Source organism: Pleurodeles waltl, chromosome 3_1 (assembly GCF_031143425.1).
Source record: "Pleurodeles waltl isolate 20211129_DDA chromosome 3_1, aPleWal1.hap1.20221129, whole genome shotgun sequence".
NCBI classification, from domain to species: domain Eukaryota; kingdom Metazoa; phylum Chordata; class Amphibia; order Caudata; family Salamandridae; genus Pleurodeles; species Pleurodeles waltl.
Genome location: NC_090440.1, coordinates 24,285,661 through 24,303,053, shown reverse-complemented (window position 1 = coordinate 24,303,053; position 17,393 = coordinate 24,285,661). Strand labels below are relative to the sequence as shown.

At 47.9% G+C, this 17,393-nt stretch overlaps 1 protein-coding gene across 3 annotated transcripts in view; it reads left to right on the top strand.

The window, feature by feature from the left end:
* The window catches only part of CRY2 (cryptochrome circadian regulator 2), a 377,643-nt gene that overhangs the window by 241,979 nt on the left and 118,271 nt on the right, over window positions 1–17,393 (top strand). For all 3 annotated transcript variants that reach the window (XM_069221752.1, XM_069221753.1, XM_069221754.1), the window contains one exon: window positions 11,154–11,305. In XM_069221752.1, the coding sequence (XP_069077853.1) occupies window positions 11,154–11,305 (152 nt within the window). The remainder of the gene's footprint in view (window positions 1–11,153; window positions 11,306–17,393) is intronic.

Below are 17,393 nucleotides of genomic sequence, written 5' to 3'. Positions count from 1 at the left end.
CTGGATTTAAGGGACGTCATTCTCTTCCTCAAGAAGGAGAAATTCAAGATGCTCACTCTTGCTCAGGTCTTGTCTGCTCTAGATCAAGGAGACTGGATGGTAGCGGAGGACTTGCAGGACGCGTATTTTCAAATCCCCATCCTGCCAGCTCACAGGTGTTACCTGCGGTTCAAGGTGGGCCACGAGCACTTTCAGTTTAACGTCCTCTGTTTCGCTCTCACCAGTACCCTTCGGGTGTTCACAAAGGTGATAGCGGTGGTAACAGCTCATCTGCGCAGGTCAGGGATTTCAGTCTTCCACTACCTTGACGATTGGCTTTTGAAGGCTTCCACGCCCCAGGCTCTCATCACCCATCTCCAGACGATGGCGAACCTCCTGCACTCGCTGGGGTTCACTATCAGTTTGCCGAAGTCACACCAGACTCCCTCTCAGAAGCTCACTTTTATCGGAGCAGTTATGAACACAGAGTAGTATCGGGCCTATCCTCCCGAGCAGCGAGTTCAGAATATTCAGGTTATGATACCGATGTTTCGGCCTCTATCCTGGATTTTGGTGAGGCAGACTCTGAGGCTGCTGGAACGCATGGCTTCCTGCATCCTGTTGGTCAAGCATGCCAGATGGCATATGAGGGCTCTGCAGTGGGACCTGAACTTCCAATGGGCACAGCATCAGGGAAATCTTACCGACGTGGTTCAGATCTCGGAGGGGACTGCAAAGGATTTGCAGTGGTGGTTAGTGAACTGCGATTGGGTCAAAGGCAGACTCCTCTCCTTTCCCCAACAAGATCTCACAGTAGTGACAGGTGCGTCACTTCTGGGATGGGGTTGCTGTAAGGAAATGCCTCCTTGGCATGGTTACCCCCTGACTTTTTGCCTTTGCTGATGCCAAGTTAGGATTTGAAAGTGTGCTGAGGCCTGCTAACCAGGCCCCAGCACAAGTGTTCTTTCCCTAACCTGTACCTTTGTTTCCACAATTGGCACACCCTGGCATCCAGGTAAGTCCCATGTAACTGGTACTCCTGGTACCAAGGGCCCTGATGCCAGGGAAGGTGTCTAAGGGCTGCAGCATGTCTTATGCCACCCTGGGGACCCCTCACTCAGCACAGACACACTGCTTGCCAGATTGTGTGTGCTGGTGGGGATAAAATGACTAAGTCGACATGGCACTCCCCTCAGGGTGCCATGCCAACCTCACACTGCCTATAGGTACTATTGGCTACTAACCCCCCAGACCTAAACACACCCCTAAATCGAGTATTTAGGGGCTCCCAGAACACAGCAAGATAGATTCCTGCAACCTAAGACGAAGAAGGACTGCTGAGCTGAAAAATCTGCAGAGAAGATGGAGACACCAACTGCTTTGGCCCCAGCTCTACCGGCCGGTCGAGGATACGTCGACGAAACAACGGTCGACGAAGGAACCGTCAACGAAGGATTCGTCCATGAAGGGCCCGTCGACGAAGGACCCGTCAACAAAGACGCCGTCAGTGACGGATCTGTCGAAGAAAGAACCGTCGACGAGAGAACCGTCGACGTGGGAACCGTCGACGATCATATCGTCCACAGCACTAACAGTGTATAAACCATCGACCTACCTAGATAGTTCGCCGCACCATTCCAAAATGCCAGGACTTTGATGAGGAAGATGAAGGGCAGTACCAGCCCAACTATGCTTCAACATCATACCCCCGACAGAACAACAATTATCCCTTTCCATACCAAGCACATTGGTGGCAGACCTTCAATCTATGCTCAACGACTACTACAGAAGATTTCCACCATCAACACCTACCACACCACCCAGGCCTGAAACCCACCACACGCCTCGTCAAACCCCGAGGACCAGTCTCCCGGAGACGCCGCACACTGGCATACCATTGAGTAGCCAAACGCAAGAAGCTCATCCCTCGTTGGACGACGAGAGGGAAGAGGGTGAGTTAAGAGATTCAGTGACCAGTGAATGGGATGATTATCTCGTCCCCACACCATCTCCACCTCCAGCAGGTCCAGTGGATTCGCCTGCAGAGGACATAGGAGGTTTTTGTAATTTGAGTGAGAGAGCGGCAAAGCGATTTGGCCTTTCTATTATTTCTCATGAAACAGAGTGCTTCCTTTACGACTTCAAGGAGCCATCAAAGAGATTGGTAAGGGCAATACCGATAGTAGACTTCTTATGGCAGGAAGGGTTGAAGGCGATGAAGAATCTGGCGACAATGCCTTCACAAATGCCAAGGCTAGAAAAGATATGTAAGGCCCCGGATGATTCTCCGGCCTGTTTAGTGTCTCAACCGAAACCGGATTCGGTAATATCGCAGGCAGCGCAACGACGTTCTAGAAACCCTTCCACACCCATAGCATCTCCCCCAGACAAAGAAGGGAGGAGATTGGATAATATCGGGAAAAAATTCTCCTCTGTATCGGCGGTCACAGTCAAGGCAGCTAATTCCCTGGCCATCCTAGGGAGATATGATCGCCAGATGTGGGCAGACATGTCTGCTTTCTTGGATCTCTTGCCGGAGGATGTCAAGGTGGAAGCGAAGAAGGTGTTGCAGGAAGGAGAACGGATTGCGGCAGAGATTATACACAGCGCAATAGACATTTCTTTAACTGGTTTCAGGCAATTGGCTGGTGCAGCAGTCTTACGTGGGCAAGATGGCTAAAGGCTACATCATTTCGACCGGAGGTCCAGAGCCGAGTTCTCGACATGCCTTTTGATGGTGAAAGTCTGTTTGGGAAGCATGTCGACAACATGTTACAAGCCATCAAAACAGATACGGATACGGCAAAATCATTAGGTACCTTACAGTATAAAAAGCAACCTTTTCGTGGAGCAAGGGGAAGAGGAGGTTTCTCCTTTTGAGGGGGCTACCATCAGTACAGACCCCAATATCAGTCTTCCTCCACAGGATCCCGACAACTGTACCACCAGCAACAGCAGCATTACCGGTTGCCACCGGCCCCGGCCTATAAACATCCAGTGAGAGGAAGAGTGGCTGCCCGAGGAAAGGATACGGGCAGGAAACAATGACCTACCAGCATATGGCTGGGTCCAAACTGGAATGGCATGGGCACCAAAAAAACGATGGATTTAGGCCCAGATCACTGTACTGGGGGTGAATGTTTGACAATGTTCAGCATTCCGTCCATCACTTGTTGTTTTTGCTTTGTCGCCCTAAGTGGGAAGGGTATGCCCAGACGTAGGTCCCGTGCTTCCCATGCCACTGGATTCAAGCTAGCCCGGCTGATGAGGGGTGAAACCCCGAAACCGGTCCCAGGATGCTTGTTTCCAGTCCAGGGAAGACCTGGCCTAGCAGTTCGGGCTGGACTGTTCTCATGGGGAACAGGGTCAAGACTGATTTGCATATGGCTGGGTCCAAACTGGAATGGCATGGGCAGCAAAAAAACGATGGATTTAGGCCCAGATCACTGTACTGGGGGTGAATGTTTGACAATGTTCAGCAATCCGTCCATCACTTGTTGTTTTTGCTTTGTCGCCCTAAGTGGGAAGGGTATGCCCAGACGTGGGTCCCGTGTTTCCCATGCCACTGGATTCAAGCTAGCCCGGCTGATGAGGGGTGAAACCCCTAAACCGGTCCCAGGATGCTTGTTTCCAGTCCAGGGAAGACCTGGCCTAGCAGTTCGGGCTGGACTGTTCTCATGGGGAACAGGGTCAAGACTGATTTGCATATGGCTGGGTCTAAACTGGAATGGCATGGGCAGCAAAAAAACGATGGATTTAGGCCCAGATCACTGTACTGGGGGTGAATGTTTGACAATGTTCAGCAATCCGTCCATCTCTTGTTGTTTTTGCTTTGTCGCCCTAAGTGGGAAGGGTATGCCCAGACGTGGGGCCCGTGCTTCCCATGCCACTGGATTCAAGCTAGCCTGGCTGATGAGGGGTGAAACCCCGAAACCGGTCCCAGGATGCTTGTTTCCAGTCCAGGGAAGACCTGGCCTAGCAGTTCGGGCTGGACTGTTCTCATGGGGAACAGGGTCAAGACTGATTTGCATATGGCTGGGTCCAAACTGGAATGGCATGGGCAGCAAAAAAACGATGGATTTAGACCCAGATCACTGTACTGGGGGTGAATGTTTGACAATGTTCAGCATTCCGTCCATCACTTGTTGTTTTTGCTTTGTCGCCCTAAGTGGGAAGGGTATGCCCAGACGTGGGTCCCGTGCTTCCCATGCCACTGGATTCAAACTAGCCTGGCTGATGAGGGGTGAAACCCCGAAACCGGTCCCAGGATGCTTGTTTCCAGTCCAGGGAAGACCTGGCCTAGCAGTTCGGGCTGGACTGTTCTCATGGGGAACAGGGTCAAGACTGATTTGCATACGGCTGAATCCAAACTGGAATGGCATGGGCAGCAAAAAAACGATGGATTTAGGCCCAGATCACTGTACTGGGGGTGAATGTTTGACAATGTTCAGCATTCCGTCCCTCACTTGTTGTTTTTGCTTTGTCGTCCTAAGTGGGAAGGGTATGCCCAGACGTGGGTCCCGTGCTTCCCATGCCACTGGATTCAAGCTAGCCTGGCTGATGAGGGGTGAAACCCCGAAACCGGTCCCAGGATGCTTGTTTCCAGTCCAGGGAAGACCTGGCCTAGCAGTTCGGGCTGGACTGTTCTCATGGGGAACAGGGTCAAGACTGATTTGCATATGGCTGGGTCCAAACTGGAATGGCATGGGCAGCAAAAAAACAATGGATTTAGGCACAGATCACTGTACTGGGGGTGAATGTTTGACAATGTTCAGCATTCCGTCCATCACTTGTTGTTTTTGCTTTGTCGCCCTAAGTGGGAAGGGTATGCCCAGACGTGGGTCCCGTGCTTCCTATGCCACTGGATTCAAGCTAGCCTGGCTGATGAGGGGTGAAACCCCGAAACCGGTCCCAGGATGCTTGTTTCCAGTCCAGGGAAGACCTGGCCTAGCAGTTCGGGCTGGACTGTTCTCATGGGGAACAGGGTCAAGACTGATTTGCATATGGCTGGGTCCAAACTGGAATGGCATGGGCAGCAAAAAAACGATGGATTTAGGCCCAGATCACTGTACTGGGGGTGAATGTTTGACAATGTTCAGCATTCCGTCCATCGCTTGTTGTTTTTGCTTTGTCGCCCTAAGTGGGAAGGGTATGCCCAGACGTGGGTCCCGTGCTTCCCATGCCACTGGATTCAAGCTAGCCTGGCTGATGAGGGGTGAAACCCCGAAACCGGTCCCAGGAGGCTTGTTTCCAGTCCAGGGAAGACCTGGCCTAGCAGTTCGGGCTGGACTGTTCTCATGGGAAATAGGGTCAAGACTGATTAGTATACGGCTGGGTCCAAACTGGAATGGCATGGGCAGCAAAAAAATGATGGATTTAGGCCCAGATCACTGTACTGGGGGTGAATGTTTGACAATGTTCAGCATTCCGTCCATCACTTGTTGTTTTTGCTTTGTCGCCCTAAGTGGGAAGGGTATGCCCAGACGTGGGTCCCGTGCTTCCCATGCCACTGGATTCAAGCTAGCCTGGCTGATGAGGGGTGAAACCCCGAAACCGGTCCCAGGATGCTTGTTTCCAGTCCAGGGAAGACCTGGCCTAGCAGTTCGGGCTGGACTGTTCTCATGGGGAACAGGGTCAAGACTGATTTGCATATGGCTGGGTCCAAACTGGAATGGCATGGGCAGCAAAAAAACGATGGATTTAGGCCCAGATCACTGTACTGGGGGTGAATGTTTGACAATGTTCAGCATTCCGTCCATCACTTGTTGTTTTTGCTTTGTCGCCCTAAGTGGGAAGGGTATGCCCAGACGTGGGTCCTGTGCTTCCCATGCCACTGGATTCAAGCTAGCCTGGCTGATGAGGGGTGAAACCCCGAAACCGGTCCCAGGATGCTTGTTTCCAGTCCAGGGAAGACCTGGCCTAGCAGTTCGGGCTGGACTGTTCTCATGGGGAACAGTGTCAAGACTGATTTGCATATGGCTGGGTCCAAACTGGAATGGCATGGGCAGCAAAAAAATGATGGATTTAGGCCCAGATCACTGTACTGGGGGTGAATGTTTGACAATGTTCAGCATTCCGTCCATCACTTGTTGTTTTTGCTTTGTCGCCTTAAGTGGGAAGGGTATGCCCAGATGTGGTTCCCGTGCTCCCATGCCACTGGATTCAAGCTAGCCTGGCTGATGAGGGGTGAAACCCCGAAACCGGACCCAGGATGCTTGTTTCCAGTCCAGGGAAGACCTGGCCTAGCAGTTCGGGCTGGACTGTTCTCATGGGGAACAGGGTCAAGACTGATTTGCAAATGGCTGGGTCCAAACTGGAATGGCATGGGCAGCAAAAAAACGATGGATTTAAGCCCAGATCACTGTACTGGGGGTGAATGTTTGACAATGTTCAGCATTCCGTCCATCACTTGTTGTTTTTGCTACCAGCCATACCAGCATTCTTCCCCTCACCAATCTCGAGGGTCGGAGGTCGCATCACTTCTTATTTCCTTCAATGGGCGGCAATAACATCAGACAAGTGGGTGCTCGATATAGTGGCCAGAGGCCATACTCTGGAATTCACACAGACACCACCAGCTGTTCCCCCATCAGGCCCTCCGCCCCCAAGGGTGAACCAACTCCTCAAGGAAGTACAAGTGATGCTGGGCAAAGGAGCAATAGAACTGGTTCCTTTTTCTCAGAGGAACAGGGGATTCTATTCCCGCTTCTTTCTCGTAAAGAAACCCTCCGGGGACTGGCGCCCCATTCTGGACCTAAGAGCACTAAACAAGTTCCTAAAGAAACAATCGTTCAGGATGGTGACACTACAGGATGTCTTGCGCCTGTTAAATACTGGAGATCTGATGGCATCCCTAGACCTCCAAGATGCTTACTTTCATATTCCAATACACCGCAACCACCGCAAATTCCTCAGGTTCAAAGTAGCTGGTATGCACCTCCAATTTCGAGTTCTTCCATTCGGTCTGAAATCGGCCCCCAGAATTTTCACAAAAATGTTGGCTCCTGTGGCAGCACATCTCCGCCAGTCGGGCATGCAGGTTTTTCCCTACCTAGACGACTGGCTCATAAAGGCACCTTCAAAGCCTCAGGTGGTACGTCATATTTCGGTTTGCCTCCAATTGTTAAACAGCCTAGGGTTTGTCGTCAATTATCAAAAATCTCAGCTTCACCCCACACAGGTATTAAATTTCTTAGGAGAAATACTAGGCACGGTCCACAGCAAGGCGTATCAGTCTCACGAAAGAAAACAAAAACTAACCTCCTTAGCACGCAGACTTTCTGCAAAATAGTTTGTTTCAGTCCGCACTTACAAATCATTGCTAGGGATGATCTCATCATGCATTCCGCTAGTCCCAGATTGCATGCTCCATATGCGACCCCTGCAAGAACAATTGGATGTGCAGTGGACTCAGGTGCACGGTTTGTTCGAAGACAGAATGCGCATAACACCTCTAATGCAAACCACCATGAAGTGGTGGGCAACGCTGACCAATTTGTCCAACGGACTCACATTCCTTCATCAAGTACCCAGTTACATAGTAACAACGGATGCTTCTCTCGAGGGATGGGGTGCACACTGCCAGGATTTGCAAATCAGCGGATCCTGGAATGCAAAAGAGGTTCGGCTCCACATAAATCACCTGGAGCTCAAAGTGATAGACCTAGCTCTCAAAGCTTTTTTGCCAAAACTTCAAAACTCAAGCGTCTTAATCAGAACGGACAATACAACCAGCATGTTTTATCTAAACAAGCAGGGGGGCACAAGATCTCTACAACTCTCGCAACTGGCTCAGGATGTCTGGAAATGGGCCATCAAGCACAACATTTCGCTCAAAGCGGAGCATATGCCAGGACAGACCAACGTTCTGGTAGACACCCTGAGCAGGACAGTGATACCATACCACGAGTGGGAGCTAGACCAGGAACTTCTTGATCGACTCTTCTTTTTATGGGGCAAACCAAATCTAGACCTGTTTGCCACATTCGAGAAAAAGAAATGCGAGTATTATGCAAGTGGGCTTCCCCAGAAAGGATCGTGGGGGAATGCGTTTTCGATGAGATGGTCCGGGGTCTATGCCTACGCTTTTCCTCCGATCCCGCTCATACAGAGAGTCATCAACAAAATGAAGACGGAGGGGTGTCGCCTTCTGTTGATAGCTCCCAGGTGGCCCAGACAGGTCTGGTACATGGAGCTCCTAATGCTCTCCGAACAGCCACATATGCAACTCAAACAGAGTCCAACCCTCTTAACAATGCACCAGGGACAAGTCAGGCATCCAGATCCGTCATCTCTTCACTTGTCGGCTTGGCTCCTGAATTCAATGAGTATGTAAATCTGAACATTTCCTCGGAGTGTAGAGAAATCTTAGCCAAAGCTAGAGCTGACACTACCAATAAAACTTACAAACTTAAATGGAAACGTTTTTGTATATGGTGTGCAGCGGAAGGTATGCATCCTATTTCTTCTCCTCCAGAGCATATACTACCATATCTGTTGCTTTTGGCAAAGTCAGGACTTTCATACTCCTCCATTCGAGTGCATCTGGCAGCAATCTCGAGATACCGTAGATCACAAGACATGGTCTCATTATACTCCACCAGGATTGTGAAACAATTCATGAAGGGCCTGTTCCGTGTTTTCCCACCAGTCCGGAAACCTCTGCCGTCATGGTCCCTGAATATCGTATTAATGCAGCTCATGAAAGCTCCCTATGAGCCAATCCACACAGCCGATCTCAAATTCATCTCATGGAAGACAATATTACTACTAGCTCTTACTTCAGCCAAAAGAGTCAGCAACATTTAAGCCTTCACTACTAAAGAGCCTTTCCTCCAATTTACAAATTCCGGTGTAATCCTGAGAACAAATCCTAAGTATATCCCAAAAGTTCCTTCAACTTTTCACTTGAATTAACCAGTCATCTTAAAAACCTTTTTTCCAAATCCACAAACGGTAGCGGAAAAGACATTACATTCCCTGGATATAAAAAGGTGTCTAAAATTTTACCTACAGAAAACACAGGTCATACGTCAGTCTGACCAGTTATTTGTTGCATTTGGTGGAACAAAAAAGGGCCACGCAGTGTCCAAACAGACTATAGCCAGGTGGATTGGCCTGGCAATCCAATTCTGTCATGCTAAGGCTGGGAAACCACTCCACAACAAGGTGAGAGCCCATTCTACAAGATTGGTAGCCACTTCGGCTGCACTCTTCGCTGGGGTGCCACTGCATAGCATCTGCAGAGCGGCCACATGGTCCAGCCAGCATACGTTTACAAAACACTATTGTCTCGAAGAAACAAGTAACATTGATGCAGCCGTGGGGCAGGCAGTGCTGAGGCATCTATTTCTTTAAGGTGAGCCTCTTACAACATCCCACCACCACACTCAAGGTATGTTCGATATTGTTCTTCAGTTTCTTTAACATCTAATTTTATATTACAGTGCTGATTACTCTAATATTTTGCTTCATACTAGTCGTAATACAAACGTTTCTTGATATTGTGTTAAAATGTTGTAGACTTTAAAACAACAGCGGCACATTTTGTAGCATAATATTCAGGCATACAGTTTTTTCTATTACTTTTATATTTATTAACGTTATTGATATCAGTTGGAGAATTAGGATAAAACAACATGCAGATGAATTCACTAATTCTCCAACATTACTGCTCGTTAATCTCATTCAAGCATGTGAATCTATGAAAGATCCAATACTAGAGAAGAAAATTAGTTACTTACCTGTAACTGCAGTTCTCCAGTATTGGTATCTTTCATAGATTCACATGCGACCCACCCTCCACCCCTCAGAGGCTCCCCTAATATACAGATATTGAACATCACACTTGTACTAGAAAATCTGAGGGAAATCAGCCACTGTTGGGAGTGTTTGGGAGGGTGCTAAAGCCTGATTGGTTGGCGCTGAAGTTTGGGTCTTTTCACAAAACAAGGTGGATAGGCTATAACATATCCTATGGGGCCTACTGAGGCCTACTGGTTTCAAAACTTACTGCTTTGTGTATTTAAAGTTACCATGAGGCTCCCACCTCGACGACGGGGATGATTCAAGCATGTGAATCTATGAAAGATACCAATACTGGAGAACTGCAGTTACAGGTAAGTAACTGATTTTCTTCTCTTGTCCTGATAGCCCCCAGGTGGCTAGTTCAGCATTGGTTCACTGACCTTCTCCTGCTATCATAATACAACCACATTCAGCTACCAACATTCTGTAAACCTTTGATGATACACTAAGGCCAGGCCCTTTATCCTGACCTGACTTTTCTCCTCTTAGGCGCATAGCTCCTAAATTCCATCAATCCAAATATCTCAGTATTCCTCAGGACTGCAGGTGTATTCTCTCCAAGTCAAGTAGGAGGCCTCGATAGGGACACGTAAATGTTAATAGGAAAGTTTCTCCCTGTGGCGCCAGAACCTATAATATTTCAGACTTTTCCCCTGAATTCAGCATCACCAGCTGAGAGGTCTATTCATACTCTAGGTATCAAGTGATATCTAAGCTTTCTACTTACATCGCACTAAACAGCTCATGTGAACTGACCAACTGTTGGACTGTATAGACACACTTGTAAGGGTGCTCCAGTCACAAGGGCAACCATCGCTGAATGAATTTCAGCTGCAATCCAGTTCTGCCACTCAGACTAGGAACCCCCTCACAGAGAAAAGTAGGGTGCATTCAACTGGGGCAGCTTAACTTTGTCCCCCTCTTCAAATGTTCCCTTTTGCAACAGCCACACTATTGGCATCACTCCCTTGAGTGCCAATAACTAACAGTCTGTGACTAATTTGGAGCCCCCTTTCCTTTGTTTCCAGTCTGTGCATCCTCTCTTTCATTTTAAAGGGTTTTGTGGAAGAAAAAAGAAAGCTGGTTATTCAGCAAATTGATTTACACGGAATTCTATTCACCTTAGAAGAAATTAATGTGTGAGCTGTAAAGGCACCTCCTCTTTTGAAAAAACCTTTTGAGACAAATGTGTGCATGCATAGCAACATTTTTGAAATCTTGAAACCAGGATGCGAAAAAGGGAAATGAAGGGGGTATCGTGTAGTACTGCTCCTTTTGTATTTTTGCAATAGTTTATTATACTGCAGATTTTACCTTTGAAAAAGCTTTCTTCATCTTTTTCCCTCCTGTCTGTTTCTCCTACTCAGGTGTTTGATGAACTCTTGCTTGACGCAGACTTCAGTGTAAACGCAGGAAGCTGGATGTGGCTGTCCTGCAGTGCTTTCTTTCAGCAGTTCTTCCACTGCTACTGTCCTGTGGGTTTTGGGCGACGGACCGACCCCAGTGGAGATTACATCAGGTAAGAGGATGCTATAGTGTTCTTCAGAGTAGTGCAAGTGAGATTCTCCAGTATTGGACCTTTCATAGATTCACATGCTTGATTCATTCCCTGTCGTCAAAGTGGGAGACACAAGGTACATAGAAAGCAGCAATTCAAACATTTTTACATTAAAGTTAATGCAAAAGGCATTCACTTTAATAGCTTACCAGTGTTGTTAGAAATGACCCCGTCCAGCCAATCTGGCTACAGCACTCTTTAGAATCTTCACTAAAGAGCCTCCAGTCTTTCAGATTTTCTACTGCACGTCGTGTGATGGAAGTCTCCCTGAGCTCTGCTCCGTTTAGAGACTTTCTGACAGAAATTCCTCTGAAAACCAGCATTTTAACTCTCGGCCCTGCGAACTGTGACTTCCAACATCGTGTCTACTACAGCCAAGAAAGGATTATTTTGCTCCTGCAGCACCTGTGGAAAAATGAGGTTCCACTCTGAAGATCCTCACAAGAAATGCACCTGTTGCCATCACGCTGACCACCAGGTGAAAGATTGTAAAATTTGACAAACTTTTTCACAAAAAACTCTGTAGGACAGAGACGACAGACTTCTGCTGTGGCTCCAGAAGTTTAAGGCCAAGGAATACCCTCTATCTGATGAGGACAGTGACACTTCATTAAAGACTGCGGCCTTAAAAAAGAGAAAGAGATCTGTGGAGAGGTTGTCTCCAAAATCAAGTAAGGCAGATAAGAAAACTCTTATCAGGTTCAAGGACAGAGAAATGCCCAACATCCTCTAAAAAACAAAGTGCCTCAGAAAAGGCTCATTCTGAACCCTCCATACCGTCTGTCAGGGCTGTACAGGTTAAACAGCCTAACAGATCTCTTCCACCACCGACTAAACAACTTCTCTCACCTCAGACAGCAAGGGCCAGATGTATCAAAGGGTTTTTCCTATTCTGTGTCAATGGGAAAATGTGTTCGTACATATGGCCCTAAATACCTTGTTCTCATCATCAACACCGTCGATGAGCGTCAACAACTACGTTTACTACACCAGCTTCGCCCTGATAATATAATTGTCGCCATTCTCATTGATGACAATAACGTCCATCAAGATAAAATCTAAGCCTGCCTTACCAACGACGACGCTTCAGGTAAAGAAACCGTCGGTGAAAGCTTCTAAATCAGACCTGTCGACGAGTAAGTTCTGTTCCTCCTCGTTGGAACTGTCAACATCAGCAAAGAAATCGGCAACATCAGAAATAACCAAACCTGCACCATCGGCATCAGCGCTATTGTCGACTTCAGCATCGCCGACGACAGCACCGTCGACAATTGGTCGGCAACGGCAACACCACAGTCTACGGAAAAACCGTTGACAGCAGCCCCATCAATAGTAGCATAACATTGCCATCAAAAAGCCTTGATCTACAAGCACCCCAACCTTCTTTTGTACCCTTAGCCCTCATACCATTAAAGAGCAAATCATCACAGGAAACACTATTACCTTCTCATACCTCATCCCGTAAGGTGTCACCTGCCCCTCCAAATAATCTCCCTGATGATGAGGAGGAGGAAGAAGAATATTCTGATGGCCACGGAGCATTCAGAGTGACTTTCAGTCCTTCTTACTTACTCATTAAGTGCCAAGAAGAGGATGAAGAAGACCAACAGTATTACTAGCAACAATATGCTCATGATCAATATGTGCACCAGCAAGATATCACTTATCCACAACAACAGCATAAACCTGCAGTACAAATGCCAGCGTCACTGGTTTCCAATTTACAGCATATGCTTCAGGATTACTACAGCAGATTCCGACCATCAGAGTCTGCAAAATCAGACACCACTATAGAGACCACCTCCTCTGGGACCTTCTCCCATATGTACATCTCCAGCTTTTGTGACACCCTCAGCACCGTTGACACCTTTGCCTGCTCCACGTTCTGCACCTCCAGTGGACGATCGGCCCTCCACGGGTGAGGACCAAGAGGAGGGTGAAATTCAAGATACCACTTCAATTCCCAATTAGTGGGACAAATACAGACACCGCCCCCTTCAACTCCACCACCAGCAGATTCTCCACCAGAGGACGTCAGTGGATTTCACAGTAATATGGAAAGGGCTGCAAAGAGATTTCAGATTCCCATAGTCACAAAACAATCGGAATGCTTTCCTTATGATTTTAAAGAACCATCTAGGAAGGCAGTTAGTGCTTTCCTAATTGTGGATTTTATTTGGGACGAAGGCCTTGAGGTGGTGAAAGCCCTGTCCTCAATACCAGCTGTAATTCCCAGACTGGACAAGAAGTGTAGGAGGCTGGCTCAGTTTATGGTGTACACATATGGTGTGGCACCCTGTACTGAGTCCAGGCAACCCTTATTGATAGTGAATAGGTGTCCAGATAGTAAAAGCTCTCTAGGGATAGCTGAGGCGAGCAGCTGAAACTTATCCAGGAGGAATACAAAGCACTTGCAATACCACAGTAGTCAGACAGTAACTCACTCACAAGAAAGAAGCACACAAGTGTTGCCAAAATAAAGGATACTCTATTACAGCACTACTACTAGACTAGCGTTGGCATATCTCCCTTTGGAGAAATCCTCACACAATAGACACACAAAATAACCAACAGAAATAGCATCAAACATACAGGGCCCTATGAGAGGGCCAAACCATATACTAAAAAAATGGAATGTGAAAGTGACCCCAATTAAGGTAAGTGTTGTAGTCAACTAGGAGCTGGGGGTAGATAGGAACACCAGCGGTAAGTATGGGTATTGCCCCTAGTGACCAGGTGCAAGGTAGTTACCCACCCATTTGTCCCATAGGCTAACACAGAGAGTTGTGGTTGGAGTTTGTGTGATTCAGGACCCTTCTCAGCTGACCCTGAGGAAACCAACAGACAAGCGGAAATTTGGTGAGTGCCCCACCCCAGGATACCCAGAAGACAGGAGTACCTACACCAAGGACCCAGATGCAGAGGGGAGAAGGGACTCTGAAGTCAGGGGATGCCTCGGATTATCCAGCTGCTGTCACAACCCGTGGACCAGACCGGTGGAACTTAGGGACGGATTGCTGACGTGGAGGAGCTGAAAAGGAAGGGAACAGAGCCCATCACCCTTGAAGGTGCCCAGATGGTGCAGGTGGCAATGCCCACCCTCCTAGAGGTGATCTTCCTGCAAGTCGATGGAAGAAGTCCAGCTGCGGGGTCCAGGAGCTTCAGAAGATCCCAAGAGTCATCTACGAGCTGTCCCTTGATGGTCACCAGATTGCAGGAGGGTCAGTGACCAGCCAGGTCACAAACAAACACTGGCAAATGCAAGCAGGAGCTGAAGAAGTGTATGCAAAGTTTTGGGGACCATCAAGGTCCAGGAGACTCTACTCTTAGAGGGGAGTCAGGAATGGCCCACAGCATGCAGGAAGGCCAGCAGAAATTGTTGGAGCCCCCACAAATGACCCACAGGTAATGGATACAAAGAGTCACAAAGAGGCCTCACCAGCACGACAAAACAGAAGTCCGACAACGCAGGAGTTGCAGGACAGGGGCTGATCTTCAATCTGCAGAACGCTGGAGGCCGGGGCTTCTTGGCGTCTGAAGACCTCCTGGAAGAAGAGTCAATAAGCCTTGGCAAGTGCAACAGTCGCAGTGCACAGGGTTTTCGGTCCAGTGGCAGAAGCAGGGGCCCACAGTCTACCAAGTGAGTCAGAAGACAAGCAGGACCCAGAGAAAGCCACATACTCACCACCTGTGACGCAGAGTCTTCAGATGTCCGTGGGACAGCAGATCCCACCAGCCGGTCAACTTTGCCTTGAGGTGCCTGCAGATGCAGAGGAGTGATTCCTTCACTCCAAGGGAGATTCCCTTGTACTTCCAGATGCAAACAGAGTCATTGTGACCCTGGAGGATGCACAGCATTGGATGCTTCAGAGTTCTTGCAGGATCCGGAGAAACAATGTTTCAATGGGAGCCTTCCCACCAGGAAAGAAGCTAGACAGGGGTGTGGTCAATCCCCTGTCCTTTGTGTAGTTTCGCACCAGAGCAGGGACCGGGGGCTCCTGAACTGGTGCAAACCAAATTATGCAGGGAGGGCACCAAATGTGCCCTTTAAAGCAGTCTGATGGCACTCAGAGGCCACCTCACCCCAGCCCTTAGACACCTAATACACAGGTGGAGGTGGTCACAACTCTCCCTTGCTGGAAAACATTTGTTCTGCTTCTCTGGCTTGAGCCTGGCTCATCAGCAGGAGGGCAAAACAGTGTCTGGGGTCAGCAGCAGCGTGGGCTGGCACCTAGACCCCGTAAGGCTGCACAGTCAGAACTGGGGGATCCTCTGAGAAACCCCCATAGTACATGGTATTACGCAACTACCACTGGAATTGGTGTAATCGCGAGATTCCAACATGTTTGATACCAAATATGCCTAGGTTCGGAGAAGCCATTATGTAGTTGGACCACTTGTGTTGAGGAGTGTCTACTACTTACTCCAGTACTGGAACGTTCATAGATTCACATGCTTGAATCGTTCCGCGTCATCGAGATGGGAGTCCCCGGTACCTTTAATCAAATAGTACTAACATAGGTTAAACCTAAAGGCCCTTAGGCCTCTCAGTTTAGAACTCTGTCAGAGTCATTTTCAGAAAAAAAGACCAAACTTAAGAGTCCACCAATCAGGCGACACCACCCTTTCAAACCTTCCTGAGAGAAGCTCCATTCCCTCAGATTTTCTACTGCATGTTGTGCTAGGGAGTCTCCTCAGAGCTCTGCTCTGCTTTTCTCTGTTTTTTGGATACCTGCAATATTGTATTCTTCTCAACTGATTCTGACTGATACCTGACAAGACCTTCACCATGTCTGACAAGGAGAGAAAGGGTTTATTCAGATTTTGTAAAACCTGTCGTAAAAAAAAGGTTGCGCTCTGAAGACCCTCACCAGAACTGCTGCCTTTATCCGGACCATTCTGCAAAGGATCGCAAGGTATGTCATACCTTTTCCTCCAAAACCCTGAAGGATAGAGAAAGGCAGAGTGTTATTATGGCTGCAAAAACTTAAATCTAGAGATAATCCAGTCTCTGATTCAGAAAGTGAGGATTCCTTTACATCTTCCAGGAGATCACAAAAATTTGTGAGGTCTCCTCAGTCAATGTCCTCCTCAGAACAGCCAAGAATGGCCTATAAAAAGACCACCTCAGGGTCTTACAAAGGCCACAGCCCTTCTTCATCTCCTCACATTTCTTCCTCAAAAGTTGAAAGAGGGCATTAAAGCACTTCAGAAAGAGCTAGAAATTCGTTATCTGTGCCTCCTTCTAAGTCATCTCACTCCTTTAAGAAACTTTCCTCTGTTCCTCCAGTCGACAGGCCACATATAAAATCCCCATCGTCGACGACAACCTCATCGACAACGGCAACAACAAGATCTGTCCCACCATCGACGATGGATTCTTCACCAATTCCGACGACGATGACCTTTCCAACGACGACGTCGACTACGAGTGATCCTTCGTCGACAAGGACAACATCGTCGACGAAGACTTATACTACTGCGTCCTCCACAGCAGTAACCTTGGTATTTTCATTGATGTCATCATAGAGGACGACCACGTCGACAGTAGCCTCATCCACGAAGCCGTTGACGATTAAAATATAATCAAAATCTTCAACGACAAAAGCAGCATCGAAGAGTGCTCCTTTTACACCATCGACGAAGCAAAATAGCGGAATAGTATTGCAAATAGTGGGAAACTAGAGCTACAAGAGTTTTCATGGACAGTTTATCCGTAGGCCTACACCTGTGTAAAAATACATAAGGTCTAAATCTCAATGTGGTGATGGTTGCATACATATACTGTAAAATACAATTATTCATAGACCTGTGTATAATCTTCACTGTCACCAATCCTTATTTATCTAGACTTGCTAAAATCTGCATATTGTGTTCTAAAGACATGGTTTTCCAAAGCACTACTCGCGCTGTGCACAATACTCTAGACCAAATAATGTCATGCATTGACCATACATTGTGTCAGTAAAGGTGATGGAACTTTACAGAAAGATGAGTTGTGTGACAAACGCTATCAAGAATGTTCTCCAGTATTGGATTTTTCAATGAT